This window comes from Citrus sinensis, chromosome 9, assembly GCF_022201045.2.
Source record: "Citrus sinensis cultivar Valencia sweet orange chromosome 9, DVS_A1.0, whole genome shotgun sequence".
Lineage (NCBI taxonomy): Eukaryota > Viridiplantae > Streptophyta > Magnoliopsida > Sapindales > Rutaceae > Citrus > Citrus sinensis.
This window is the reverse complement of record NC_068564.1, coordinates 6,515,036-6,542,923: the sequence shown is the minus strand read 5'-3', so window position 1 is coordinate 6,542,923 and position 27,888 is coordinate 6,515,036. Positions and strand designations below refer to the sequence as shown.

General features: G+C 33.5%; 3 protein-coding genes and 1 long non-coding RNA gene across 6 annotated transcripts; 1 reads left to right on the top strand and 3 right to left on the bottom strand.

Annotated features, from left to right (window-relative positions):
* Positions 1 to 2,855: 2,855 nt before the first annotated feature.
* On the bottom strand, positions 2,856 to 5,171 carry LOC102628787 (NAC domain-containing protein 2-like). The gene is made up of 3 exons (XM_052433912.1): positions 4,952 to 5,171; positions 3,943 to 4,235; positions 2,856 to 3,407 (listed from the first exon to the last, which is right to left on the bottom strand). The coding sequence occupies exons 1-3, from the start codon at positions 5,169 to 5,171 to the stop codon at positions 2,856 to 2,858; spliced, it is 1,065 nt and encodes a 354-aa protein (XP_052289872.1).
* A 2,518-nt stretch (positions 5,172 to 7,689) lies between these two features.
* On the top strand, positions 7,690 to 9,256 carry LOC107178518 (NAC domain-containing protein 55-like). The gene is made up of 3 exons (XM_015533836.2): positions 7,690 to 7,885; positions 8,040 to 8,344; positions 8,417 to 9,256. The coding sequence occupies exons 1-3, from the start codon at positions 7,690 to 7,692 to the stop codon at positions 9,254 to 9,256; spliced, it is 1,341 nt and encodes a 446-aa protein (XP_015389322.2).
* Positions 9,257 to 11,336: 2,080 nt separating this feature from the next.
* Positions 11,337 to 13,320, bottom strand: LOC127899977 (uncharacterized). Its single transcript, XR_008051847.1, has 3 exons — positions 13,159 to 13,320; positions 11,804 to 11,914; positions 11,337 to 11,692 (listed from the first exon to the last, which is right to left on the bottom strand). It is a non-coding gene; the product is annotated as an uncharacterized LOC127899977 (long non-coding RNA).
* Positions 13,321 to 15,587: 2,267 nt separating this feature from the next.
* On the bottom strand, positions 15,588 to 27,888 carry LOC102624456 (protein SEMI-ROLLED LEAF 2). Of its 3 annotated transcripts, none has more exons than XM_052434518.1 (19): positions 27,620 to 27,888; positions 26,915 to 27,316; positions 26,303 to 26,377; positions 25,740 to 25,855; positions 25,492 to 25,606; positions 25,236 to 25,364; positions 23,042 to 23,089; positions 22,607 to 22,797; positions 22,031 to 22,520; positions 21,673 to 21,822; positions 21,148 to 21,576; positions 20,409 to 20,558; positions 19,341 to 19,416; positions 18,124 to 18,251; positions 17,741 to 17,956; positions 17,493 to 17,630; positions 17,295 to 17,420; positions 16,793 to 17,023; positions 15,588 to 16,591 (listed from the first exon to the last, which is right to left on the bottom strand). In XM_052434518.1, the coding sequence occupies exons 2-19, from the start codon at positions 27,059 to 27,061 to the stop codon at positions 16,427 to 16,429; spliced, it is 3,120 nt and encodes a 1,039-aa protein (XP_052290478.1). In that variant the 5' UTR covers positions 27,062 to 27,316; positions 27,620 to 27,888; the 3' UTR covers positions 15,588 to 16,426. The 3 variants fall into 3 exon arrangements, with proteins under 3 accessions (XP_052290478.1, XP_006489936.2, XP_024958488.2); XM_006489873.4 differs by having other exon boundaries at positions 26,915 to 27,217; XM_025102720.2 differs by having other exon boundaries at positions 16,838 to 17,023; positions 26,915 to 27,217; positions 27,620 to 27,886.

Here is a 27,888-nt window from a genome sequence, read left to right as displayed (position 1 = left end):
AACGTTATGGTCTTATAGTTCAAAAACATGTTTTAGCTCTCCATTTGGAAATTGAGTTTTCAATCTTGAAAGTTTGCACTTTCAAATTTTACAAAACAGAGTGCTTCATGGATAATTATAGCTTTCAGCAGCACCATCCACCATGAGTTCCTAATTTTTGAATGTGCTTATCATTAAAAGTGCCAGTTATCATCATGGAATTTAATGTGGGAAAGGTTGATGGATTGGTTTAAAGTTGAACAAATTTCTTATTGCAATCCTGGGGAGAAAAAAAAAAGTTATCATGCAATGAAGTTGTGGACCATTTTCTCTGATCCCACAGCTTCTAATGCAAGGTAAGCTGACATATTCTATTTATGTGCATGTTTGTAATGTAATGCTCCTTAATTGGCATTACAAACTAATTGGCATTACAAACATGCACTTGAATAAAGTATTGGGTGATTACGGCCCATTTGGCTTTTGGCTTATGGCTTAATTGCTGAACTGATTTATCAAACACCCATCAGCGGTGGCTTTTTCCCCATAGCAGTTGTATAGTTGTAGGTTTTAATACTAATTAAACTGTATTCCCCATAGCGTATAGTTGTAGGTTTTAATACTAATTAAACTGTATTGCCCATAGCTTAGAGGTCCAAGTCGTCAAATTTTGAGTCAAATTTGTCTAAGACTCACGTTACAAACTGTCAAAATACTTAAAAAGTAACCTATGCTCCGTTTTTTATTTTTTTGGCTACGACATTTTTATCATAAAAAAATCTCGTAACTAGGCATCACTCTTGAATTTGTAAGTGTATAAAATGATTACTAATTCACAACTGATCTTTGTTGCATTTTTCATGGGCCACTTGCCTATGCATCACATTGTGCATGATTACACCACTAAAGGAAAATTTGCCCAATTCCATGAAATGTCCAAACATGTCTTTGTTAAACAGCTGGAACTACTGTTTTGTTAACTTTTCTTGGATTGCTTTTGTAACTTTATCTAATTTAAACGTATTCATGATACGCACGAGGAAATGACGGGCATAACATATTTTCATCATGTTCGGTTCTTTCCTCGGTCCGGTGGATTATAGTTTGCTACTTTGGTTTTCGCCATGTGTCTGTTACCAATCACACAATAAAATTTTTATAATACGTTCATAAAAGTTAAGGAAAAAAAAAAAAAGAATTAGTACGACAGCGTACTAGTCACCCCAAATGACAATTTGATTAGTGCTACAAGCACATGTTGACAGTTTGCTCCCAAACAGTTTTTGAGCGATAAGCATTGCATTGTTTACCGGGTGGGTCTTTAAAACATTCTGAAGCCACAGGATTTCTCCTTCTTGAGACAAAACTTCTTCAAGCTCCTTTTTCAATTGCTTCTCAAGACGAATAAGGCTCCTAGAATAGTGGCTTTCAAGCACTTTTTGGATACCCCAAAACGAGCCAAAATCCGACGCTTTCTTCTAAAGATGTTTCCAAAATGGTCCTTATTCCAGATTGAGATTTTTTCAATGAAATGGCGAGCCGCTTGAATATAGGAAGCATCGGAGTTCCAAGTCTCAGCAACAAGATCACTGAAGCCACTGTAGGTAAGCCACGCTGCAAGGAAGTGAAAAGGCCTCTTGCCCGACTTATTCCTCTCCTCCCTATTGAAACGAACTAACACAGGTCTATGATCAGAAGCGACTTTCGGTAGATGCAACACTCTACGGTCAGTAAAATGAGCGAACCATTCGTCATTACACACCGCTCTATCGAGGCGTTTAATTAGAGAACCCACCCCCAATTATGAATCGATTTGTTAGATAAGGACTCACACAATTAATGAATTTTACCTCAAAATATACATAGATTACTCTATATAAATTAAAAAAAAGATGAATTACCTTCAAAATATAAAGAGAATGTATATAGATTAAAAAAGAGATTATTATAATTATTATTAGTTTTTCATCTAGACATAAATTCATAAAGAAGATTTAATCAACAAGTTTATATTGCTTCGTTCATTCATGGTGTGTTAATGGTCCCTCGACCTCAACTTTCAATTTTAAATTGTTTCTTAAAACTTAATTTATTAAGTTATATTATTCTTGGTTTTTATTTTTATTTTTTTAAAGGAGGTTATATTTCTGAATCCAAGAGTTTGGATTCAATAAGATAAACAATCCGAGCTCCGATAACAAAGATAACCCAGTCTCGAAAAAGTTATATGTAATGACTTCACAAAATGCTTTAAAAGTATAAATTATATGTTTCAGCACTCTATGTTAGGAACTCACTAATGCATGATGATTTTCATGATAATCAATTCGTCCAGATGTAAATATCCAACATCCTACGGCTAGAAAAATTTCAGGAATACAATTTCTAGACCGAGAATATAAGCCCCATGATTAACTACCATTAACAAAATTATGACGGTGTACTTAAAGATTATCTTCAATTTGTCCTAATATTACAGTATAAATTAATCTTATATAAATTGAGATGACATAGAAATACATAATAATAAAATTAAAACACGCGAGTCATTTAATATTTTCATTCAACCACTTATCGTGATACTACGTACACTAATTTGTACAAAAGATGTTGTAGTTATATCCATACTTGAAAATAATCTAGACACTGGCAGCAAATATTTAGAAATAAAAATAACCAAAATAAATTTCAAATTTAAATGAAGAAAAATCTGAATCCATTGTAGTTTTCTAAGGAAATAACTCATCAAAAGCCTAAACTTCGACAACAAAACACCACCAATAATACAAGTAACATCCTAACTAACAGCTCAAACCCCAATAAACTACCCCTTAGCAAAAACAACAAACAACAGATTATAAAATCCTAATCCAAAACTAATATGATTTCATATAATCTAGATTTGGCACCCCGCCAAAATCTATTGGTTCAGAGTAATCTCCATTGTCTGATGATAAGAAACCACACCAAAATGTGTCTTCATTAGGCACATTGTTTATCATATCGATTCCTTCTGGCTGATTATTGGTCTTGGAATCCACATGATGATGACTATTATTTTGCTGCCATAGGGTATCTTCATGTCCTCCATTAAGAAGCAAAAAATTTTGCCCATTATAATACGTAGGCATTTGAGAGCTTGTAGCTTGCACTTCATGAGAATGAAGCATAGCAGCAGGCATCTGAAAGCCATTTTGCCCATTATTGTAAGTGGACATTTGAGAGCTTATAGCATGCATTGCTTGAGAACGATGAAGCAAATTAAGCGATTGAGCAGGCACGTTGCTATTCAGCTTTTGCATCATTGGCAGCTCAGAACTTTCTCCGACCACCGTAGAACTATTGGGAAAAGCAACAGGATGACCACCATCTTCTTCTTTATCCCGCTTCTTATTCTTATACACCTTGCAGAGAACCCAATCGTCCAGCTACACAAAAAATAAAATGGGTTATTAATAATAATAACTTATGACAAATTAAGAGTCGCCAATCAATGATTGCCAAATATTTGGTAATAGTTGACTTTGTATACCAACATTACTTACAAAATTCCCCTACACAAATAAATGAATGACACATCTTGGGCTACATTATTTGGAGAATAATGACATGTATGTTTATAAAGTTGGAATAAAAAGTTTGTATTTCGAATATAATGTGACACATGATTTGTGTCATTCATTCATTACTCCTACAATAAAGTGATCTCATCTATAACAATACAAAAAGTTAACTATCACCAAATATATGTCACTTAGGATACAAATCCATGGGCCTAAGTCATGATAAAAAACTAGCTAAAGAGTTGATGAGGTTGTCTAAACTAAGATTTACATACTTATAATACAATAAAAATTCTCGGCTGATGTCGGATAATGTCCATAAAATAAGTATGTCATTACACTAATTTCTATACACGTTAAGAGCATGCATATATAAGAAAATCCAATCCTTAAAAGTTACCTTCATATTATGAGGGCGCCCCTTTCTTGCACTCGAACTGCTGCTACCAGTCATAAAAAATTCTTGCATAAGCCAGTCAGTCTTTTTTGGCTTCTTGTATGAGCCTTGATAATAGACTAGTGATCTCTTCTTTGCAATCAGAATATCAAAATTTTCAACTTCCTCAGCTTTTCCGCTAGCCTTCCAAAATCCATTACCATCAACTGATCGTTTAGGACGTTCTCCTTCTGGGTACTTTCGATCTCTTGGAGTAAAGAAATACATTACTCCCGATCCTTCTTTGTCATATTTCTCTGTTGTCAAAGATCTCAATTTATTTAATCAGGAAAAAAGAAACTAATGATACAAGTAATTATAAGTTCGTCATGCAATCAAATAAAACGTTTTGATGCTTCCAGGCTGCTTCCGACCACCCATTTCGAATTCTAGCAAAAGGGGCTAAAAATTTAATTTGGGCTTTGAAACACTCGATTAATTAGTTAATTTCATGCATGATTGTACCAGGCTCTGAAGAATCCTTAAGCCAATTGACTTCTACAAACCCTAACTATAGAACTATGATAAATTTACTTAAAATTAAAAATAACTCACAAACAAACATTGTTATCGTGTTTAGGGTTTAAGTTGACAATAAAGAATGCTAATGCTTGACATGAAAAGGAATATGATATATGTGTTGCAAGTTAAATATGTTCGATTCCAAAATTGCCGACAATTACTATTTTCTGATAAAGACCCATTAACTGTCTTTTAATGCATAACTGATTGCACAACAATCTGCAAAATAATATCTATAAATGACAAGTCGCATTACAACGCATCCACTAATGCAAGTACCAACATAAACAATATCAATGGACAGTGAAGAATACACAAAGTAAATGTAGTATCAATTTTTATTATTATTATTTTCACATATTACTAGGTGTTTTCAGTTGTTAAACCCTAGGACTCTTTCATACACCTAGAAACAAAACACTAAAAGACGAATAAGTTAAAGAAGACAAACCGGAGAGTTCCGTAGGGCTGTGCTTGTATATGTTTGCTTCCCTAATCTTGCTGGGAGGCAAAGGCCTTTCTAAAATTTTGTTCCTCAAGTAATAAGTCACCAGCTCTTTGCATGTTGGCACAAATCGATAACCTGGTGGAAAATTGAAGCATTGTTCGTCGTCATCAACATCATTATCTTGCACTGTAAAATTCGAACACTTCAAAACTGAATTGTTCATTATATTAATGTGTGAAAATAACACTTCCTAAAGAGGGAGGTAAAATAAATATTTGAGAGAGTGTACTATGAAGCTTACTATATACAGGATATATGTTCGTTTGTTTGTTTTTTTCTTGCTGCTTGAAATAAAGAAAAGAAATAGAAAGAAAAAAAAACTAGAGAGAAGGGAGAGTGTATAATTAGTTGTTTGATAACTCCAGCTTAATTTAATAATAAACAAAAGGCAGCTGATGCAGCTGTAGGTAGCGTATAATTTAAGGAAGAAGTAGTATTACTACTATAAACCGTAAAAGTAGAATAATACTATCCGTATACAGTAATATTACGAGCATATCCTGTACGGTCTTCCGAAAATTACGAAACATCTTCTACATAAGTTTCCTAGTAGAATGGGAAGTCTTACCATGCAGGCATGCAAATTCAAAACTTAAAGCTAGTATACTACTACAAAATAGCTACCGTTATCAATTTATTTTTTAGAGACGTTATTCTCTCTTATCTACCTATATATATATATATATATATATATGTATGTATGTATGTATGTATGTATATATGTTGTTATTCTTTATTTGTTTTCAAGGATGGTGAACACGGAGCAACTGCAACCAAGTGAATTCGTTTTTTTCGTTTCTTCATTATCAAGTTAATTCGTTTTTTTCTAAGCTCCGAAGTGAATATCTTAACTATTTTACGTGGCTTTTTTGTGCTAGGGTTTAAGATGTTGAAAACCCTAAATAGTTAACTATTTTATGATTAATTAGTATCTGTGTATGGACAGCTATATACAGACCAAAAATGCGCATGGAACGAGCGGAGAAAAAATGTTGTAGTTCTTCACTCCGAGGGATCGTGTTAGAGTGAGTACTGATGATGTAGCTGATACAGAGAGTGCAGGGCGCAGAGCATGATAAGCTCGGTGATGCAGCAAGCAGCTTATTAAGTTTAGTCATGCTGACATGGCAAAATCTATTATGCAGCTGAGCAAGAACGTAACAAACTTAGTTGCTGTTAGTAATGAGCAAGAAGCTTCTATTAGTATCTAGAATCTTATTCATATATGTGATGATGTGTTGGTATAAATACAGCAACATGTACATGCAATTGTAATGCCTTCCATTCCATCGTTTCTTCAATAAAAGCATAATTCATTTTTCTTGCACTTTCTTAGAATCCAAACACAATTCCAGCTCATTTCAAACAGATCGAAAGTACCCCAAGAAAAATTGTCCGAACTGCGCTGCAGGACGTGGATACTGGAAGGGCACCGGAGTTGTTAATATCATCGGACGGAAGGAAAATCCGATTGGATTTAGAAGGTCACTTGTCTATTATCAAGGATACTCTAAAAAATTGACAAATACTAACGCTAACATGAATCTTGGATTTTAAAGCAACATCATGAGCGATCAACAATCATATGGCTTATCTTTTTGATCTTCCGGTGATAGATTTTCCTTTCTCCAAATTTCGATGACGTTAAGGGTCGTCCCTAGAAGTTGGCTAGCTAACTGAGGCCCTTCATCTTTTCTGTTTTTCATTTTTCCATTTTCAGGAAATAGATATTTTCAGCTTGTCAAGTTCAGGATATAATGTTGTTAGTTACAATAGATAATTTTGTTCCATTCTCCTAAAATTTCTAATTACTATTTTATTTATGTTTTAGTTTTAGTTTTCGTTTGTCTTGTTATCAATTAGGAATCTTAACACCCTATTTTTTCGAATAAAGAATGTTGAAAGATATATAAGAATATGATTCTCTATATTATGCACTCCCAACTGCATGTTAATGTTCACGAAATTAAAGGTAAATTTTTATCCTTACTGTTATGAATTAATTGCTCAGTTAATTTTTGTATTTTAAAAAACTATTAGGAATTTAAGAATTTATTGTTAATAGTAATATCAATAAAATTTAATTAAATATGAATCGGTGTTGAAAGTAGCAAGAGTACATAATTAGAACTTAAAAACATACCCACCACCTAAATTAGTTTAATTAAAGCATTAAAAGTGACACATTTGGAGTATTTCACTTTAGAAATAAGAATATATGCAAGGCAGCCCCATACGAGAATCACTATCTCAATCAATCTTTTAATCTCGTGATACAAAACTCCATTAATCGGGATTAGGATAGGGCCAAGTGGGAACAGGTTTAATTTGTGAAGAACAGGTTTATACGCTTCTTTAATTTTACAAGAGTGTTAAACTTGACACCACATAAACGAAATTTTGGTGGAAAAAAAAATTATTAGTTAATAAAACTTTTCCGTACTTTCTTATTGACGAATCCTTATACATACCCTATATTTTTGAGAAAAAAATACCCTATATTTTCGGAAGCTTGTACAGTTTGTGTTAAGAGAGAAGTCCTATGACTACTGTAAAACGTAAAAGTAGGAAAATACTATCCGTATACGGTATTATTACAAGAATACCCTGTACGGTCTTCTGAAAATTGCAAATATATATGTATATATTATTCTTATTCAATTCTTTAGTTCTTTCCAAGGATGGTGAGCGTAGAGCAACAGCAACGAGTGGCAATGCTCAAGTACTTGAATTCGTTTCCTCCAGGTTATAGATTTTGCCCTACTGATAAAGAGCTTGTTCTTGATTACTTGAAGAACAAAGCCATGAACAAACCTTTGCCGCCCAACAAGATTATGGATATTAATCTCTATAACCATGGCCCTCAGGATTTATCAGGTTCGCGTTTCTTTCATTACCGAGTTATTTTTTTTTTCTTTTTTTAATGCTCTAGTCAGGAGAGGATCTAGCATTATAAGTATTTTACGTCGCATTATTTGTCTAAACTCCTAAATGGTTAACTACTTCATGATTGATATTTGTGTATGAACAGCTATATACAGAGAAAAAATGCGCATAGAACAAGAGGAGAAAACATTGTACTTCTTCACTCCAAGGGATCGAAAGTACCCGAACGGAACTCGTCCCAACCGAGCCGCCGGACGTGGATATTGGAAAGCTACCGGAGTTGATAATATTATCGGACGGAAGGAAAATCCGATTGGATATAGAAAGTCATTAGTCTATTATCAAGGATACCCTAAAAAATCGAAAAAGACTAATTGGATAATGCATGAATATAGAATTGACCATAAGAGCCCTGCTCGTTCAAGCACGGCTGCTCCTCATGACATGAAGGTACGTAAGTAGATAATCTTGGGTGTTTATTAAGTTATCAATTCTATTAATGATCAATGTATGTGGATGCAGTTGGATGATTGGGTGCTATGCAAGGTCTATTTGAAGGACAAGAAATCAGATAAAGACAACAGAGAAGCCACAAGCATCAACACTGATGCCACTAGCACTAACCCTAGTATTTCTTCAAGCATTTCCCAGTCTCCTCCATTGTTAATGCAAACCACCTACAACTACAGCAACGTGCCTTATGTTCATGGTTCTACAAGTTCTGCAACTCCTCCATTACATCAAGGGAACAACAATTTGGCTAACATCAATCATGCTGCTAGTAGCTCTGTTCCTCCATTGTTAATGCAAACCACCTGCAACTACAGCAACGTGCCTTACGTTCATGGTTCTACAAGTTCTGCAACTCCTCCATTACATCAAGGAAACAACAATTTGGCTAACATCAATCATGCTGCTAGTAGCTCTGTTCCTCCATTGTTAATGCAAACCACCTACAACTACAGCAACGTGCCTTATGTTCATGGTTCTACAAGTTCTGCAACTCCTCCATTACATCAAGGGAACAACAATTTGGCTAACATCAATCATGCTGCTAGTAGCTCTGTTCCTCTATTGCAAAGCAATAACAACGTGGCTAACATTAATCTTGGTGCCACTAGCTCTGCTCCTCCATTGCAAAGTAATAACAATGTGGCTAACATTAATTTTGGCGCTACTAGCTCTGCGGCGCCTCCAATGGAAACGATTAATTGCAGCAACGTCATGCTCGATCAACAGTTCTTCCATGACTATGAGTACACATCATCTCTTTTTGAGGAAGTCTGGAATAACTGTCTTGTTGATCTTCCGGTGATAGAGTTTCCTCCTTCAAATTTCGATGATGTTAAGGATCGTCCCTAGGGGTTGGCCAGCTAATTAAGCACTTTCAATTTTTTTCAATTTTTTTTTAATCTCCTTTTCAGGTAAAAAAAATTATCATCAGCTTGTCATTAATTATTAGCAGAGAAATTCCAGCCTTTAACGTATTACATTAACCATACAATAAACAAATGATGTTATGGCATGTATATTTACTTTTAAGAAATTGCATGTAATTATTGGTTATATAAATTGAACTACATATACCATATATGTATTAATTAATTGTATTACCTCTGATATTATAGAATTCGTCAGAATAGCGTACTTACTATTTTGGTATAAATCATTAAGATATGATTTTGTTACTTACAACAGATACTGTTGCTAAATTCATTCTCTTCAAATTTACAAGTTGGTATCTAAAATGTTGTTTACAAATAGCATAAGTGCGTAAAGACATTGTCTATAAACTTCTAACTAGTAACCTAGCATTAACATAAATGGGCTAGACTATTTAATGTCCACTGCTGGTCTATACAATTATTAGCACACTACAGTACTACACTATAAGTCCAGATAATTTTAAATAAGAACTTAATTTTTTTTCCATTTGTTTAAAAGAATTTTAATTTTTTGGATCTTAAGATTTTAGCTATAAATAAGTCCTTTTAAATTAAGAATGAGCATATTTAGAAAATGAAAATAAAAATGCCTGGTCTGGGCGCTACCTAATAAGGAACATGAGATAGTGCTAGCTATTAAGGAGGCTTTATATAACTATATTTCCCGAAAAAGAAAATTTCTCCCAGCTGTCAATTTTGTGAAAGTGTAGATAGATGTATAGATACTTATAATTAAAAATTTCCTCCAACATGCGAAGCCACCAACATTCGAAGTCAGACAATTTCCTCCAACATTTCAAATTTAATTTTATTAAATTTGGATAAAATTAAATACAATCTTTTCATGATATATGCATGATGAGTTGTTAATTTTAAAACCGATTATACCCTTATATATGATTAAATGAAAAATACAAAAATGAGAGGTGTTGTGATTATAATTCATTTTATTTAGGACAATCATCTACCATCCACCAGTTTTTTCGCACTTTTAAAAAAATATATAATTCTTAATTTTTTTTTGCTGAGTTCCACTTGAAATTATATTTTTTTGCACCTGTCCATTGCCGTCTTCAAACCGTTAAGATTTTGCTGAGGTTATAAGCGTATAATGGTAATTTCACCTACGTAATTTTGACAATATTCCGTTAGTTTTCTTAATGGTTTGAAGACGACAGGAGATAAGTGCAAAAAAATATAACTTTAAGTTGAGCTCAGTAAAAAAAATTAAAAATTATGTATTTTTGAAAAAGTGCAAAAAACAGATGAATAGTAGATAATTACCATTTTATTTATACTTTTTCATGATACATGCATGATCAGACGTAAATTTGTAACATAGGAATAAATTAAGACTTTTTTTGGAATAAATTAAGACTTTTTTCCTTTTCAAAAAAAATTATGATGTTATTCGGATTGTTAATGAAAATGATTATAAGCGTTCGAAGTCATTTAGGCGAGTAGAAATTATAAAAGAAAATTTTGTTAATATTAAATTTTTGAAGGGTAATTTAGAAAATTTTATTTGTAGAAAGAAAGCCATTACATTAACAAACAGCCCAACAAATTACAAGAAAATATGCTTCAACCCACTAATGTAATCATATTTCCTCTCCACTTTTTTCTCCACTCCACAAAACTTATTATTTTTTTTTAACCAAATATGAACTAAAAATCTTTAAAATGATAACTAATTAAGTAAACGCGTCTTAATTAACTAATTAATTGAGATTTAGTTTCAAAATCTGATTATTTTCCATGAGCTTTTTATCAAAGCATTTAGTAGGACGCTCTTGATCAATCAGATAAAAAGAAAAATCAAAAGAAAAAAAAATTATGCGAAATTATGAGGTTGCCAGCTATTAGTAATAGATTCTTGCTGCCTTGCCTAAAAAATAACTAACATAACATATGAAATAACTCTCTCATGGAAATGGGAAACAAATTTTGAAAATAAAATATCCCAAAAACATCCATAGACCAAAATAACCTGAATATAGGGGAAATAAAATCCAAAGATATTTATTTAGAGCGAACGAAGTTAACATCATCAACCATCCACTATCTAGAAAAGGAAGTTTGTAAACGAGATGGCATCAAAGGCATGCTCATTTCATTTAAGTATTAGAACTAGACAAAGCATTATTTGACATAAAGAATGTAAAACAAAGTGAACCAAATTAACAGAATCGAAATAATACTTTATGAAGCTTTGGTTCATTCGCGGGACCTCACAATGAAATTCTGGCGACTGATGGTATTTATTGCCACAGGAGACCCCGCAGTTCGAGGCCATGCCTGAAATTTCTTCTCTTTTTCTTCCCACCAATCCTTACTGACAGTTTTTGGGGTTCTGCCTGAAGTATCATTTAAGAAATTATAAAAAAAGAAGAACAAAGAAAAGTATAGCATCAACCACTGCAATAGCAAAGTTTTGAAACTTATAAAGCCAGAAGATCCCAACTTGCCTCCAAATAGCTTCTTTTCAGCAATAAGTAGGTCACATGCATATGCAAATCCAAATGATCCTGCTACTCCAGCTATTATCTTAGCTGCCATGCTCAAACTGCAACAACTAAGAAAAGTTCCAAATATCATCAGGGAGAAAGAGCTCTGAAGCCATATCACAAAAGTCAGAACACATCAGACTCACGTTTACCCAGCTATTGGGAATTAATTTCCTCACCACAGGACTTTTTGAGACCCAGCAATGGCCACTCACCTTCTAGCTTCGAGAGTTTACAAGTTTAACTCTCTAGCAATAGCATAAAGTAATACATTAGAAGATCAAGAGCAGGATGGGGAATTGTTTGAGACTAGATTACCTCATGAACAAGAATAATATTTATTTTGAAAGACAAAATAGCAGAGCTGACGGAGCCTAAAGAGATACCTGAATACAGGTAGAACTTGCATTAATTGAACAAATGGAATACCGAATAATAGCAAGATTCTAAATGCAAGGAGTGTGTTTGCTCAAATATTGGGTATAAAAGTCAGGAAACATAATACAAAGCTAAAAGGAAAAACGGTAATAAAATATCCAATAAGATAAAAGCACTCAAAAAGGGGAAATTTGAGACGCATCCAATTTGTTCCAATGTATTCATACCCACCTAACCAAATTCCCCTGTGGTCCACAAGCCTGACCTGTGATACTATGATTTTACAGGAACTATTTCAGCAGAGGCTACTAGTGATGATGCTATCTAGCCTGACGTGAGGTAACTAGCACGACACTGAAAGCCTCATGAGCCCAACATTTGTGCCAACCTACGACATAAAACTATAACCTAACACCAAGTCACCAACAAATCCTTCACTCCAAACAACCCAACACTACATGGGAAAAAGGCGTTATTTCAAAAACCTCTCAAGGGATCAATGAAAAAAGGAAGCGGCTTCGCTTACAATTCAATCATCACTCGCAGGAAATAAAAATTGCATTGGATATAACACCAAACAGAATTTATCAAATACGTTCGTACATAAATACATACATACAGTACATTCCAATCTTCTCACATGCTAATCAAGTACACTCGTGCATCATAAATGCATAATTTAACGCTGTGGAAGAAAAAAGTACAAAAAATGAAAATTTCTTTTCAAAATTTAATCTTTCCATTTTAATTTCAAAGGTTTCTGAAAATCAATCCACTAGAGTGAAGCTTTATATATATATTTATTTTTACTATACACAAGATTCTTTTTTTTTTTTCTTCTATTCATACAACATTCCCGGAAACCAAACAGAACGTAGAAAAGATTAAAATAATGAAACGTAAGATTGAAAGGATGGTAAAAACCCTAACTTACCGGGAGAAAAGGAGAAATGGATTGAATATCCCTAGAATTCAGCTGAGTTTGATCGTCCACAATGTGTCTTGTTGAATCCAAATTGCACCCTTTTTATTGTTATTGCGTTACCAAAATGGAGAATTTTCTGAACAGCGTCTGCGTATATGATAAAAACTACTTTCCACTTGGAGCAAGAATGCTGCCACGTGTATTCTTGGGCTTTAAGAATGTTAAATATTAAACAATATCACTGGCTTCCTCTGTACTATTGCCTAAACGTAGAGTCGTAGATGCAACCCAATAGTTGAAGTTTATTAAAATTTCCAGGTCAATACTTACCTGCATGTTCAAATATATTCAATTAAAACTAAATATTGGTAAATTCAATAAAATTTATTCTTTTTTATTTACTTTTGAAATATTAAGCCATCGATTTTCCAAACTTAGATTGATTTTGGTAGGAGTTATAATGGAGCACTGATATAAATTTATTAGTTATATAAAAATAAAAAATAATAAAAATAAATCACGTGAACTAAAAGATATTTAAACTAATGTATTCAGCATAGGACCAGGGCCATCTTTTGAATTTTTTTTTATGATTATTGAAAAAAAAGTTGGTTATTTAAGAAAGCACCCCAACTAAATCACAAAATTAATAAAGTACTACAGATAATTTTAAAAGATTTCATATTGGCCCTAGTTTAAATGTCTAATTCTAAATAATTTGATTAGCTATTAAAACAATATAAACTTAAATCAAGAAAAAAGACAAAAGATTATTAAGATAAAATTAAAAAATATTTACTTTATTCCTTTTGTATTTTTCATCTTTTTTTAATGCTTTAAATCAGATGCACAATTGTTTATCTGTTTATCATAGAGTCAGTGTATGGATTTTGCTAGGCATTATTTATTGGTTGTATGAAAATAAAATAAAAATAAAAATAAATCATGTGGACTAAGTGATATTTAAACTAATGAGCCTCGAGAATGTATTTAGCATAGGACTAGGGCCATCTTTTGATTTTTTTTAATGATTATTGAAAAAGAATATTGATTTATTATTTAAGAACGTGCCCCAATTGAATCATACAATTAATAAAGTACTCTAGATAATTTTAAAAGATTTCATGTTGGCCCTAGTTTAAATGTCCAATTCTAAATAATTTGATTAATTATTAAAACATTATAAACTTAAATAAAGACAAAAGATAAAAGATTATTAAGATAAAATTAAAAAAAGATTTATTTTATTCCTTTTGTCTTTTTCTGATGCTTTAAACCAGAAGCACAGTTGTTTACCTGTTTATCATGGAGTTAGTGTATGAATTTCATCTTACTTCCCTAAGTCAAAGGTAATTTTGCGTAATTTTTTAGTCTTTTAACATTAATTCTTAAGTTGTAACCCCAGCTAATTCTAATGTTTAATTTCTCCAATTGATCTTTTATACAGTTCCAAAATTCCTAATTTAATCATGTATTTATGTTTGCTATTTGTGTTACATTATATGAATATTTTTACTATTATTAACAAATTTTAAGAGTGAATTAATTGATAAATTAGTTGTATACACCGGAAAAGATCTTCTTAATTATACTAATAATGAAACTATTATACAGTGTTTTAAACACATGAAATACAGTTGGGAAGTTTTCAACGAGGACAAATTGTAATAAATAATTATGATCAGCACCCTATCTGAATTTTTAAAACTATACTAAATTTTAGATGGGGTATTGATCAAGTGCGCATAGTCTCGCTCCATTAGTATCACGATTGTGCGCATGGCAAGTTCTTATTTTGAAGCTGTGGGGCCCACAACACATTTCCCTATGGAGAGCTTGTCACACATGCAATCGCATGCCCTAATCATGTTCAATTTTAAATGTGCCCATCTCAATCAAAATGTTAGCTATATCCTAATTAAGTTTGACAAATCTCTCTTTAAATTTATAAATCAATTTCTAACAATTTTTTATTCTCCTATCAAGCTTAGTTATTTAAATGTAAACTAATGAAAGACTTTTAGGCCTTAGGTAGCCTTATTATTATTATTATTATTATTATTTATAGTATGTTTTAATTAAGGCTACCTAAGACTTTAGGTAGAATTAATTAATTAAGAAGATGCTTAAATTAGAATTTAGCACTAAAAAAATTAGATTTATAAGTTTTTATTTTCTTTATTTATTAATTTATTTTGAGATAACTATTTTTTTAATTCATTGTTGATTGCAACAATTTAAGAAATTATTTAAAAAATTTATTATAGCTTAGTCTCAGCCCACCAAACTTAATAGACTTTTAGAGGGCCTTGGCATGTTTTCCCAATATGAGCTCGGAAAATTCCAGCCCAACCCATCAATTTACCATCCTTATATCTAATCAATTAAATTATGTGACATTAATTTACAAATAAAACACGAGCTTGTTGCTCTAATATAACTATTTTCTACCATATATGCTGGCAAAAATGCTAAAATCTCATAGACAAATATTTGCTTTCAGCATTCCTTAATTACATATTTCTAAAGTTGTACAAAAAAATTTGATTCAAATGGATTTAGCTTGTAGTCACAAAATACTTGAAAGAATATATACAGGATGAACTTGATAGTCTTCAATTATACAACAAAATTGACGAGGGAAAATCCGAAATGCCCCAGAAAAGATAAAAGAAAAAAAGAAATGAAAAAAAAGGCCCCATAATTTGCTATGATCTCTGGGTGTACGAGAAAACACAACCCTTAAGTAACAATTGGTTATGATCCTGGTCCTGGCTGGCTACATATAAAGAAAATTCCTACTAAAAAATCTCACTAAATGGGTATTGTGTATATCCCATTTAATACTTATACGATCAAGCCTGAAGGCTGAAGCTTTCATAAACGCATCCACTACAATGATGGAAATAATAACAAATAGAAATAGACCCTTTGTATACATCATCTTTGAGGACTGAGGTGGAGACCGAAAAATTTGACAGGAAACAATCGGGAATGACTGCCCTTTTCAAGTCATGCAGCATATGGAAAATGATTGGAGGACTTGATTTTGCAGGAAAGTAATGAACTTAACCAATCTAATTACAATACTAACTTTTCCTGAGGATACTAAAGATTCCAATACACAGGAAAAGTCGATTCTTGCAGCTGGCTAGATAGAAAGATTAAAAAGAAAAAAAAAATGAGGTGGATCTTGCAGCTTAGAAACCTCTGACCTGTTAACATGACGCATCATTTTGAGTATCAATAAGGTCTATTTCTTTGTAGAGCTCTAGGATCAACAGCCAGCAGCTTTTAGGAAGTTATCATATGGACTCGATGCTGGCAGTCTGAAGTATTGAGGATGATGCTGATATTCAGACGCGCATTGTGTTGTAACAGTACCGACTGGTGGTTTGTTTGAATTCGGAGTGATCCTCTCATCAGTTAAGGGATTATCAACCTGCGATATTGTTTGGGTTCACAAAGTTAAAAGCTAAAGGGGTTTATATAGGTCCTCGAGGTCCAACAGTTAACAACTTTTAAATATATTAAACTGCATTATAACTCAATAGGGATATTTCAACTGAACAAATAAATGTGTCAAAGATCGTATCAAGCATGAATGTGCACAAGAGAAAGGTTTTGAAGAACATGGAAGTACCATAAGGGAACCTGCATCAACTTGGGAAGGCAAGACCTCGTTTACCTCATTTTCATGATTTGTTATTGAGAAGTTAATCAAGCTTTCCTGTCTCAATTGAGCACTCATCAAATGAGACATCTTTTTCTGCTTTCCTATCAGAAGTGCTTCACAGTGACCAGCCATTTCCTTGTAAGGCATGTCAGCTGTAGAGACAGAAATTCTTCCAACTTGATGTGTTGTCTCTAACACCTATGCACATAAAACATGCTGCCAAAAATTATATTCTGCTTTTGAAATAATTATGGTTATTGAGTTTTAATAAATTTTATAAGTGTGCATTCATTATTCACCACCCCCGAAGTAGGTGTCCTCCCCCTGGTATCCATAATATTGTAATGATAAACCATTATCAAAGAGTGATTTTCCTTAAAATAAATCAAGAAGGGCATCTCACACTTATCATAGGAAAAAGGAAAAGAACAAATTAAAAGCAACAACAGAATACGACATGCAAACATACCGATTCTAGGAGTTGATTGACACTCAAGAGACAGGGGATTTCCTTGGCCAACTCAGGATTACTTTTGTCTTGACTTTCATATGAATCATTAAAAGCATCATCATCAATTGTAAAAAGAGTAGCAATCTGCACAAATTCAATCAGGTTATGTATGTCAAAAGCACTAATATGAAGTTTGGAAGATATGCAAGTAATTACCTCCTTTTGAGATTTGCTGTTCTTTGAATCAACTAGATATATTTTGTTTGGATTATCCATGAATTGGGCTCCCAGTGGACATAGATCATCGGGCAAGAATTCACTAAGAAGTTGCTCCTTCATGCTAGACAATTCAGACTGCACCAACAGGTCAACAACTATTAGAGGAAAATATTTACCATGTACAATAATCATACTCAAATGTTAAGCAATGAGAAATAATTGTCAATTTCACATAAAAACTGTACACTGGACAGCTGTATTGTTGGCAAATTTTCCAAGCTCTTCAAAATCTCAGAAGTTAAGCTCTCTCTAGTTTGGTCGTCAGTGTTCTCTATTTCGGAAAGGAACTTCAAAGCCAAATCATCATCTTCTTTTGACCCAAAAATAATTTTAGGCAGGTCAGACCCAGTATGAATGGCCCGTAACTTCTTGTCTTCAAACAAGTGTAGAAATGGATCAACCTGATTCAAGCACAGGGAAATGTTAATTGCTTGCATTCAACCACATGCATAAAAAGATGGAAGAAATACTTACATGAATATAAACACTTCTAATGCTATTCAGTACATTACATTATTAATAGGTAAATATAAGCGAATTAGAATTTCTTCAACATTTGATCACATACCTTTTTCTCTGTAAGTAACAACTTGGAAGGCTGAACAAGTGAATGAATATTAAATGCTTTTGCTGAAAAAAGAATCATAGATGTTGCCAAGGTGAAGAGGGACCTGCGACGTGACGGTGGGAGTGGACCTGCAAAAATAGAGAGAATTGGACTTGAGCTGAAGCGTTGACATCTCAATAAAACATGGAGTTTCTTGATCATTTTCACTAAGGAAATTGGGAAACATTGAATAAATCTAACTGTCAAAATCAATTGGGAAACACGAATCAAGCACAGCTAATTGTCAAGATTACTTTCTTGAAGAACTATAGCTTTTTACACCGCTTGTCTTTTGGTTAAGCATTGATTTCAAACAATTGGAGAAATAGTTATCAAGAAGATTTCAGAAAGAATTTCTAATTTATTTTAAGTGTCAATAACCTAACAGTGTTATCATTTCAATAAGACTACAAGTCTTTATGCAATCACGCAGAAGATATTATCAAGCTTCAAAATCCTTCATGTCGATCATATAAAGTAGAAGACTATCAGAAGAATTCCAGAAGACTTCAAAGTGTTCTTCAAATTTCTTTGACACAGACAAGAAATAGAAATTCATTTTCCTATCCTAATGGGAACGAGTTTAACCCATTTGTTTTTTTTGGAGAAGTGAACAAATTCAATTTTGACTAGATTGTAATTGAATTATTTTCTCTTATTAGAGAATCTGAATATAATATCAACTGAAAGAATTTTATGTACAAGATAGGGTGTTATTTTATCTTTCACAATTTGATTCATAGATCATAAATGGTTATCTTAAATGGCCCCTAGAAGAAATCCTCCCATGCATCACCGAAGAGGCAAAGGCAAAGTTAGTGGAGGTTTGAGTTGTGAAGTGCAGAGCCTGATACCTTAGCCAGAAGGGTATGTACCATGTGCATGCCTATTATCAATATTTCTGAAGCACAGTTAACCATACTTATCAGCTGGAGTTCTGTTGTGAATAAAATTGAGTAATGCATGCAGGTATCCTTGATCATGGAGATAGCATGCAAGAATTAAGTCGATAAATGAGCTCATTTTACATAAAAATCTGTTCTTCCCTTCAGAAAATTTATCATATATTCCATAATACATCCACAGCAACTTCTTTAGGTAAATTAAGGCACCTTGGATTCTCATTGATTTCTTAGTATAGACACAGGACAAATGATAAGAAAAACTTTAGAGCTTACTTCCTTCATTTAGAGATATGTTGCGCAGCGAAAATGATAGCTGAAAACTTCGAATAAGAACTTCATTACTGGAATTCTGCAAGACAAAATAAATTATTATAGAACTGGAAAATTAGCCAAAGAGTAAAAGTCCTAGGAAAAATGTGATACATTCACAATCAAATTTCATGAATAACTACTATGAGTAATTTTATAATAAGGAAATCCCTTACTTTAGACAAGCTAAAAAAATAAAAGAAGAAAACAAACATCCCAATACAGTATATTAACATCCTGGAGTGTATTAAAATCTAATTTTCCTTGTCTCTAACTTGTTCCTTACATTATTAAAGTAAGGGATTCCCTTATTGTAAAATTACTCTAACTTCTCTAATTTTAAAATGCCGTTCATCTACAATGAACACGCTATCATTAACATAAAAATATAATGATGTGGCTGTGAGCTACTATGGCAGATAAAATACATTTTTCTAGCAATTGAAACAATTGAAAGCCAATGCATCCAAGGATAAAATCCCAGCAAATAAAAAACTAAATTGATCAGACGATGTCTGCACCCCAACAATTCAAATCAAATCAGAGCAATGTCAAACATAAATTTCTTCCTCTAAAGTTATACACCGTTTTGAAAGAATCTATTCCACAAGTTTTGTAATGTTCCTAGGGTTGCAGTCAAAGGTCTAACGAAACTAATTGACCTCACTTAAAAGAAACTAACCTCCTGAAAGGACAACACTAACCATATTATTAAACACCCTTATGAACCTTATCTATGATAAAACTTCCTGTGAAATTTAATAAAGACTGAAAAGTCACTATCTTGTAATTTAGAAGTTATTTTTTAATCATGGCATTAACTAAGTTGGCTGCTGTAGAAATATACAATCTGAGCTGCACTACCACTCCCCATTTGTGAAAGAATGGGCTCTATAATAGGGACACAAAAAAGCAACTATGAAACACAATGCATGGATCTTGCAAATGTGGATCACAAATGCGAGAGCAACAGTGTACAAGAAAGGTTGCTCGTGAAAGGATACAACCATCTAGTCTCATTCCAATGATTACCTTGGCTCTAGAGAATAGCAACACAAGGCTGTATGTATGAGCGATTGCTTCGTAGTTTTCAGGCATATTTGCAGGAGAGATGGATTGTGCCCAGATTGATGATAGCAAGAGAGTAATCTGACGGCTACTCAGCCTTAGGGAATTGGCTGCCTGATGAATGATAAAATAGAAACTGTCACACACAGGTTGATGAATGACTAATCAGAAATCAGGTATTAGGTACACAGTTTACAATCATAACATTCATTTTCCAGAGGACTTCAGGCACAGAGTACCAGCAGCAACTAGCAGCTGCCTTCGCGAGAGCTGCTAACAACATAGCATACATGTATAAAGGGAGGCCCAAATCCATATAAATATGAGCTCTCAACTGCAATCTAAGTTCACTTGTACAAGAATATAGAAATCTGATTTAAACTTGGCGGCATAAACATAAATCATTTTATTACTGCCATTGGCTCCTTTGTGGCACAAGACAAGAAACTTGTTGACCTTAAAAGAAAGATGTAAAATTTGAGTCACTAAGAGCGAGAACCACAACAAAACGAAGAAATAATTTCTGGTGTCCACTGCAAAAAGAAGATTAAAGCAAGATAAAAACCAATGGCTGATTGGAGCCCAGCCCTGACCTAACTGGATTTCAAGTTGGTCCAAATCCATCTAACAAGATTGGCATGAAAGACCATAACATCAAACTTATTTGCTATGAAGTTCGAGGCATAAAAATGTGAAGACTTACTGGCTCTGTTTTGAAATCACTCATAGAATTTCCATCAGTCATTGCAGATGCCGGGGAAGCTTTCCTACTATATGCTCTACTATAAGATGACTTTAATCTATTAAGCCCCCCATTACCACTATTTCTTGGTTGTCCCTCGCTAGCAATGTTATCTCTGTTGTCTTGGTGAGTATTATCTCTTGACATAGTTTTGTCCCTTCTTAGCTTGTCAAAAAGTGCAGCTGAAGAAGAAAAGACGGAAACAGTTCTCGAAAGTGCCCTTGGAAGATCCCCTGCCTTCCTTGACTCAGCACTATTTGTGGATGGATTTGGGCAAACTGAAGATGGCACAAGAACAACAGAAAATATCTGGTGAGCTCCAACTCGTGTTTCATGGTCTGGGTGAACCATAGCTGGAAGTAATTGATAAAATAAAGCCTCTGGGAATGCCTGAAAGAAAGAAGAATTATTAGATGCTCTGAAAAACTTATAAAACAATAGCTGCACATATAAGAGAATAAAAAATAATGAAATTGTCCTTCTTGCCTTGTTCTGATATGATGAATTCGGCAAAGAGGCTACAACTTGTGCTGCCCGATAAACAGTGACGATAGTAGTTCTGGCTATCACCGTAATAGTTGAGATGTTCTCCAACATCCCAGCCATAACATCAAGAATTGGGCCCGCATCTCCAACCTATTCAGCAATGGTAACTCAGGCATTTTTATTTCATAATACAAAAAAGATGAAAATTGATGGTTATACAAACCAAAATTAATCTCTTTAAAAGGAAGCCAACCCAAAATAAAATAAAAGAGAAACATCATAACAGGTAAGCTTATATCCAGTTTTAATAATAATGATATTTCAGAGTAAAATAACAAATAAAGAGGACAAGTTGCACCTTATATGATAACTGTACAAGGCACTTATCCACTGATTCTCTAAAGTTTCTGTTAAACTTTATTACATCAGATCCCAGATTTGCATCATCAAGCGAACAGTGGATGCTCTTCCGCAAATGCCTCATTACATCTGTCACTGCACCTATTATTGCCACAGAGGGCTCTACCTTTGTATGTTCAATAAGGGAGGTGGTAACATCAACAATTTCGAGCTGCATGTTCGGTTTTTTAAGGACGTTTTTATGATCAAGATGCTTAATCAATATGGACAGCAAAAAGTGTGTATTTTGCCCAGTATTATCCATTAGAACCTGCATATCCTTCAGTACTAAGAATGCCAGACCAGTATCAAGAGACCATAGGTTTGCATTATCAAAGTAACGGAACAATGACTCTAAAACTCGACGAATGGTTGTGGCCTCCTTTGCGAGCTTGGCCATGTTATGCAAGCAAACCCTTGACCAAAAGCAAGGGTCCTCGGCATCTTGGCTGTGGAATTAAAAGAAACAAATCTTTTGAGAAAGATTTGAAGACAGTAACATATAAACTCAGAGAATTCAAAACCAAGAAATTACATTGGCACGTTTATTTCGCCTTTTTCATTGACCATTAGTCTCCAAGAAGGAACCCTTATCGAGACATCTGGCAAAGGAGAGACGTGACCCTCTTTTTTGCGAACTTCTTCTACCCACCGGCTCTGATTCTGGCCAGAGTTCTCTGAATTTCTTCTAGGACCTCCATAATTTTCCAGGACCACTGAAACAACCTGTCCGATAACATCAAAAAAAATTTTAGACTCCAAAAAAGATAATATTATCCAATTACTCTTGTCACCATTAAATGATACATGTACGACAGACAGATTAGGATAGAATAAATGAGCTGTTACAAGTTTTAAATGATTTCCCATTACAACATGCAAGTGTGTGCATGTGTGCAGGCACTCATATACAAGCCAAGACAAGGAGAAAAACTTGCACCACTAATCAGACAAGACAGAAACTGCTTACATTATCAAACTCAACTGAGATGTGAGAATGTTCACCCATAAACCGAACCTACACATCAAAATAGATAATATGGTTCGAATTAGACTATTCACATATGTGCAAAAACCTGCATTGGAGAAGATAATCATATATAGGAAAAGAGAGCACATAAGTGTAAAAATGAAGTTATAAAGTATAACTCCAGTAAAAAAAATTTTAAAAAAAATGGAAATGAAACATGAGTACATTAAATTGAGTTTATGACAAACCAAAATTTCAAAACTAAAAACTTCACAATCTAATATGTTTTCTAGGTTTAACAAAAAGGATACAGAGACTGACCCATGCTAGGTCCAAGAATCATGCTAGAAGCAATGCAGAAGCGGTTGATCTTGTCAGCACAGCCTAAACAGTCCCCTCACTGTCAGAGAGGTATTCTTAGATGAGGAGAATGCTCACCTTCTACCCTAGGGTGCACATTTAAAAATGCTTTCTACTGGCAGTCAAATAACTAACAGCCGAAGCTATTTTGAGGCACAATCTTGATGACTGCCAAGGTAGAAGTAGTAGCATGTGGTGTCATGATCCTCATCTAGTGTTCAATAAGTGAAGGCTATTGAACTAAATATTTACACAATTTCTAGCATCTTAAGCTTTTACAGTTAACTGAAAGTGAAATGGGCTACACACATAATATTTTTCGGTCCTTAAAGCTCCCTCAATGCCAACGAACTCTATCACATGACAGCATGAAAAGATCATGCATATTATGTGAGTGTCTTTAGACACTATATGCATCTGCTCCACGTAATTCATGATAATCCTCTCTTCAGATCAACATCCTACAGCCATGCACTCTCTAAGCCTACTACAAATGCAAAACAACATGCCTTACTATCATTAAACTTTCTTACCGAAGAGGATACTTATTTTGATAACCGTTACTCCCATCTTTTCCTGACTCCCATCTCTTCCTGAATTGTCAAGACTAGTCAAGGCCGGAGTAGAGTTGTACCATAACATTGAGTTCCCGTAAACTTATGATTTTGACTACTTCAATTTTGAAACTAAGTTGGAATAGATTATTTCACTTTGACTTTGAAGAGGCAGGATATATGTATTCCTATTTCTCCGCAACAAGTTTCTTTTTGTTTGTACACTAACTAGAAAAATGTTACACTCCTTACTAGCTCACAGTCACAGGCTCTATATCTGCCAGGTGCATAAGTTCAATAATGGAATTTATTTATTCTCTACTTCATTGACTCTCTTAAAATGAAGCTTTTCACTTAAGCTTTTGGCATCTACGAAGGGAGCAAAAAAAAAAAATTCTTTCCATCTTCTCATGCTTTCTCCTATTGTAATGAGATGTAGCAAAAATAAAAGAGTTAAAATCTTGTTAGCTAATGTGGTTTTAGATTGAAGGAGCCAATTAGAATACGAGTAGAAAGAAAATAGAAAGCGGGAATTGATAACAATCTACCATTTTGATCGCTAATAATCAAAATAAAAATTAAAATAATATTCATACTAACCCATACGAGCAATTTATGCTTTCCCGTCTTCCCATCATCCCACATCTAAGGATGAGAATGCCTACCATGCAAACATTCCCATTCCATATCCCAAAAATAACAACCTTTATGTCATATTTAGTGTGCATTTTTCGAGTTAAGGTCACTTTTTTAATTTAATTTTTCTTTTTCATTTGTAAGTCCATGTAGGCTCTATGAAATATAATGCATTGACACAATCTTATACACTTTTTAAAGGTACTGACCATGGATTAAAGCCATAAAGAATATAACTAAAACAACAGTAGTTCAAATATATAACCATTCTCACAATCAATCATATTAGAAGATTAAAAATTAATGGGAGAAAGTTTAAGAACTAATGGTCTTCATGATTGATTGAAGGAAGTATCCTACAAACACTTCAAAAATAATGCTTTCCTGAAACAGCTTAGAACTACTCACTTTTCAGTTTTTAAAGAAGACTAAGAGAAAAGAATCTGAATTTTGATATTTTCACTCTAATGAAACTAATCCATAACTGAATCGGTTAGCTCTACTTTTCTCATAATGTCAAACATATATGGCAGAGAAGAACTCTCCAAAACCTATTACCCTTTTCCAAGTTTCCTGAGCAACCCAAATAAAGGAGAAAGATTCTGTGAATTTGAATAACAGCAGCAGCAACATGAACAGTTTACCATTGAAGAAAGGGCCTGCAGCCCAGCAGAACGTATACTTCTTGCTCTTTCATTTTCCCCAACTTCTTGAGCTAACTGACAGAGTTTTGGGATAAAGCATTCTAAGTTAAACATGTAAGTCCCATCTTTCTGCAAAATTCAGTACAATTAAACGTGATTAGGTTACCCATGAGCAGATAACTCCGAACATAAACCAACTCATGATATCATGTAGAACGCCATATTCTATCCCATCAAAAGTAACAAATTCACTGACCTGATTATTTACAAAGTCAAAAAGAGTCATACATCCTATAATTTGGATTTCATCTTGGCGTGTTTGATCCAGTAGAGTGTGTATAATGGTCAGTAAGCTACTGGCAAACAAAGGCCTGCAGGATTATCAGAGGCAAAACAGCTGTCGTGAAAAGGAAATTCCAAGAAAGATTAAATGAAACATTGAAGTGCAAAGTTTTTACAGCATAAAATAGAAAGCGTCGAGAACAAAGAGAAGGCTAAACTTACATTTGCTCCTTACACGAGATCAACAATTTCCTATAAATGCACATAACAATTTTCGCAAATTGAAAGTTCTCATTTCTCAATTCCTTGTAGCACCTTTGCTCGAGAGAGGTTGTGATCTGATATCAAATATCCAACTTTCAGTAATGGGGAAACAATTTCAACCATATAGTGGTATTTTGGTCACCAAACAACATAATTATTGCATGAAAGGTAAGAATTAAAACCAGTGGAGTTAAGCACGCCGGGAACATTTGAAATAATTCAAAAAAAGCCTTTTTCTTACATCACTTCTAAACCTGAGTTTTATGATAACCATGAATACATTTCTAGAATGTTGGTGGAGCAAAAAGATTAAAAATCAATAAACAACACAGAGAAAATAAAGAGAATTAATATGAGAGTATTTGACCATATAAGTGGTCCAGCTGAATGTCAAAATGAATTACTGAATAATTTTTATCCAACCACTTTAATCCTCCTCACTTGTATAATCGCCAGATACTAGGAACATAGAATGGAAATAAAATAAAATTAGTTTGAGGCTCACATAAAACAATACATACCTTTGGAATGCGCAAAGGATTTTTGTTGGCATATTCACATAATTTTCCTATCTTCCGATCGTTCGGTCCTTCATCCTACCAAAACATAGAGAGCAGCATTCAAATTACATTCATTTACTATAAAAACCCTGACGTTAGGTTTGATATATCTGAAAGAATTTAATTATACTCCATTATCAGTTATGCACCAACTAAAACTTCGTTATCAGCTATGCATAAACTAAAACTTTTAAGAAGAGGACAGAGAAAGGAGAAAAAGAAAAAAAGCTGCTAACTATTATTAGTGCAAATTCTTTGATTAGTTCATTAAAAATGAAACCAAAATTTGCCATCTATTTCAACCCAACATGAAAAAGCATAGGTTGGCCAATTAGCGTATCCAATTCGTTTAAGGCATTCAATTGAGACTCAGACACATCCCTTACTGAATTATAAGGTATAGGTTTACATACTGAAGATTCACAAACAGCAAGCATAACATAATTTGCACTAACCTTTAACATTTCATCAGTGAGATCCCCCCCCCCCCCAAAAAAAAAAAGAGTATAAAGACAAGTTTAAGTGCAAAATAAAAAAATCCAAAAATAAAAAATAAAAAAAATAATAACCAACCTGATTACGCGGAAATATATCGGAAATCAGCTTCTTGTACCTCTTGACGGGCTGCCTAGACCTTGCTCTCATTGCAGGGCAAAAGAAACAAAGTCTACCACATGCTGGCAAAACTTTCCTCGAAATCACGCCTGAAATTAGGCTCATTTTTGTTTCCAGAAAGTGCAGGAATACTAAAACCTTCGAATTTCCTTAAAATTTTACTTTCTTTCCCTTCTACTAGAAAACCTCGACCTCAGCACCGAGAAGGGAAAGAAAAGCGAAAAATAAACAAATGGATACCTCTCAAGTTCAATAACCAGCCTGTAAGCAACAATTTATAGTCACTTTACCTCCAAATCAAAGCCAAACTAAAAAAATGCAGAATTGCCAATCCAACAAGTCTTCTAAAACCACAATACCCTATCAAATTCGCACAACCATAAACAACCGGGTTCAAACTTATACAATGTGGATTCAAAATTCGATAAAAGGGTCTATTAAAACCACAAAACTAAATCAAGTTTTGATAATTATTTAAAGAATTGAATAGACGATCACAACTTATGATAAAAGTAAGTACAAGGGTTCTTACAACAGCAAAATCTAATTACTAGCGACATAAACAAATCTATAACCTAAGATAATTAATGATAAACAGGATCAAAATTGAACCAAAAAAAAATGAAAATGAAAAAAAAAATGCCCCCAGAATCAGAGGATTACCTTTAGCAGCTGGCTAGAGGCTGAAAATCTCTCTAAGCCATGCAAAAAAATGAACCGAATTTCCAGCATCTCCCCCACACCGCTAAATTATACCAATATTTTCTCTCTCACACACTAAAAATTATGCTAAAAATAATTAAAACTAAACAAAAAAAAATTCAAAATGTTCTGTCGTTTTAAAAGCTTTTGCCTGTCAAAAAAATGTAGCCTTTTAATGCTTAAAAGATTGTATTATGACCGGCAAGGCCTGCCAGTAACGCATTTGAGAG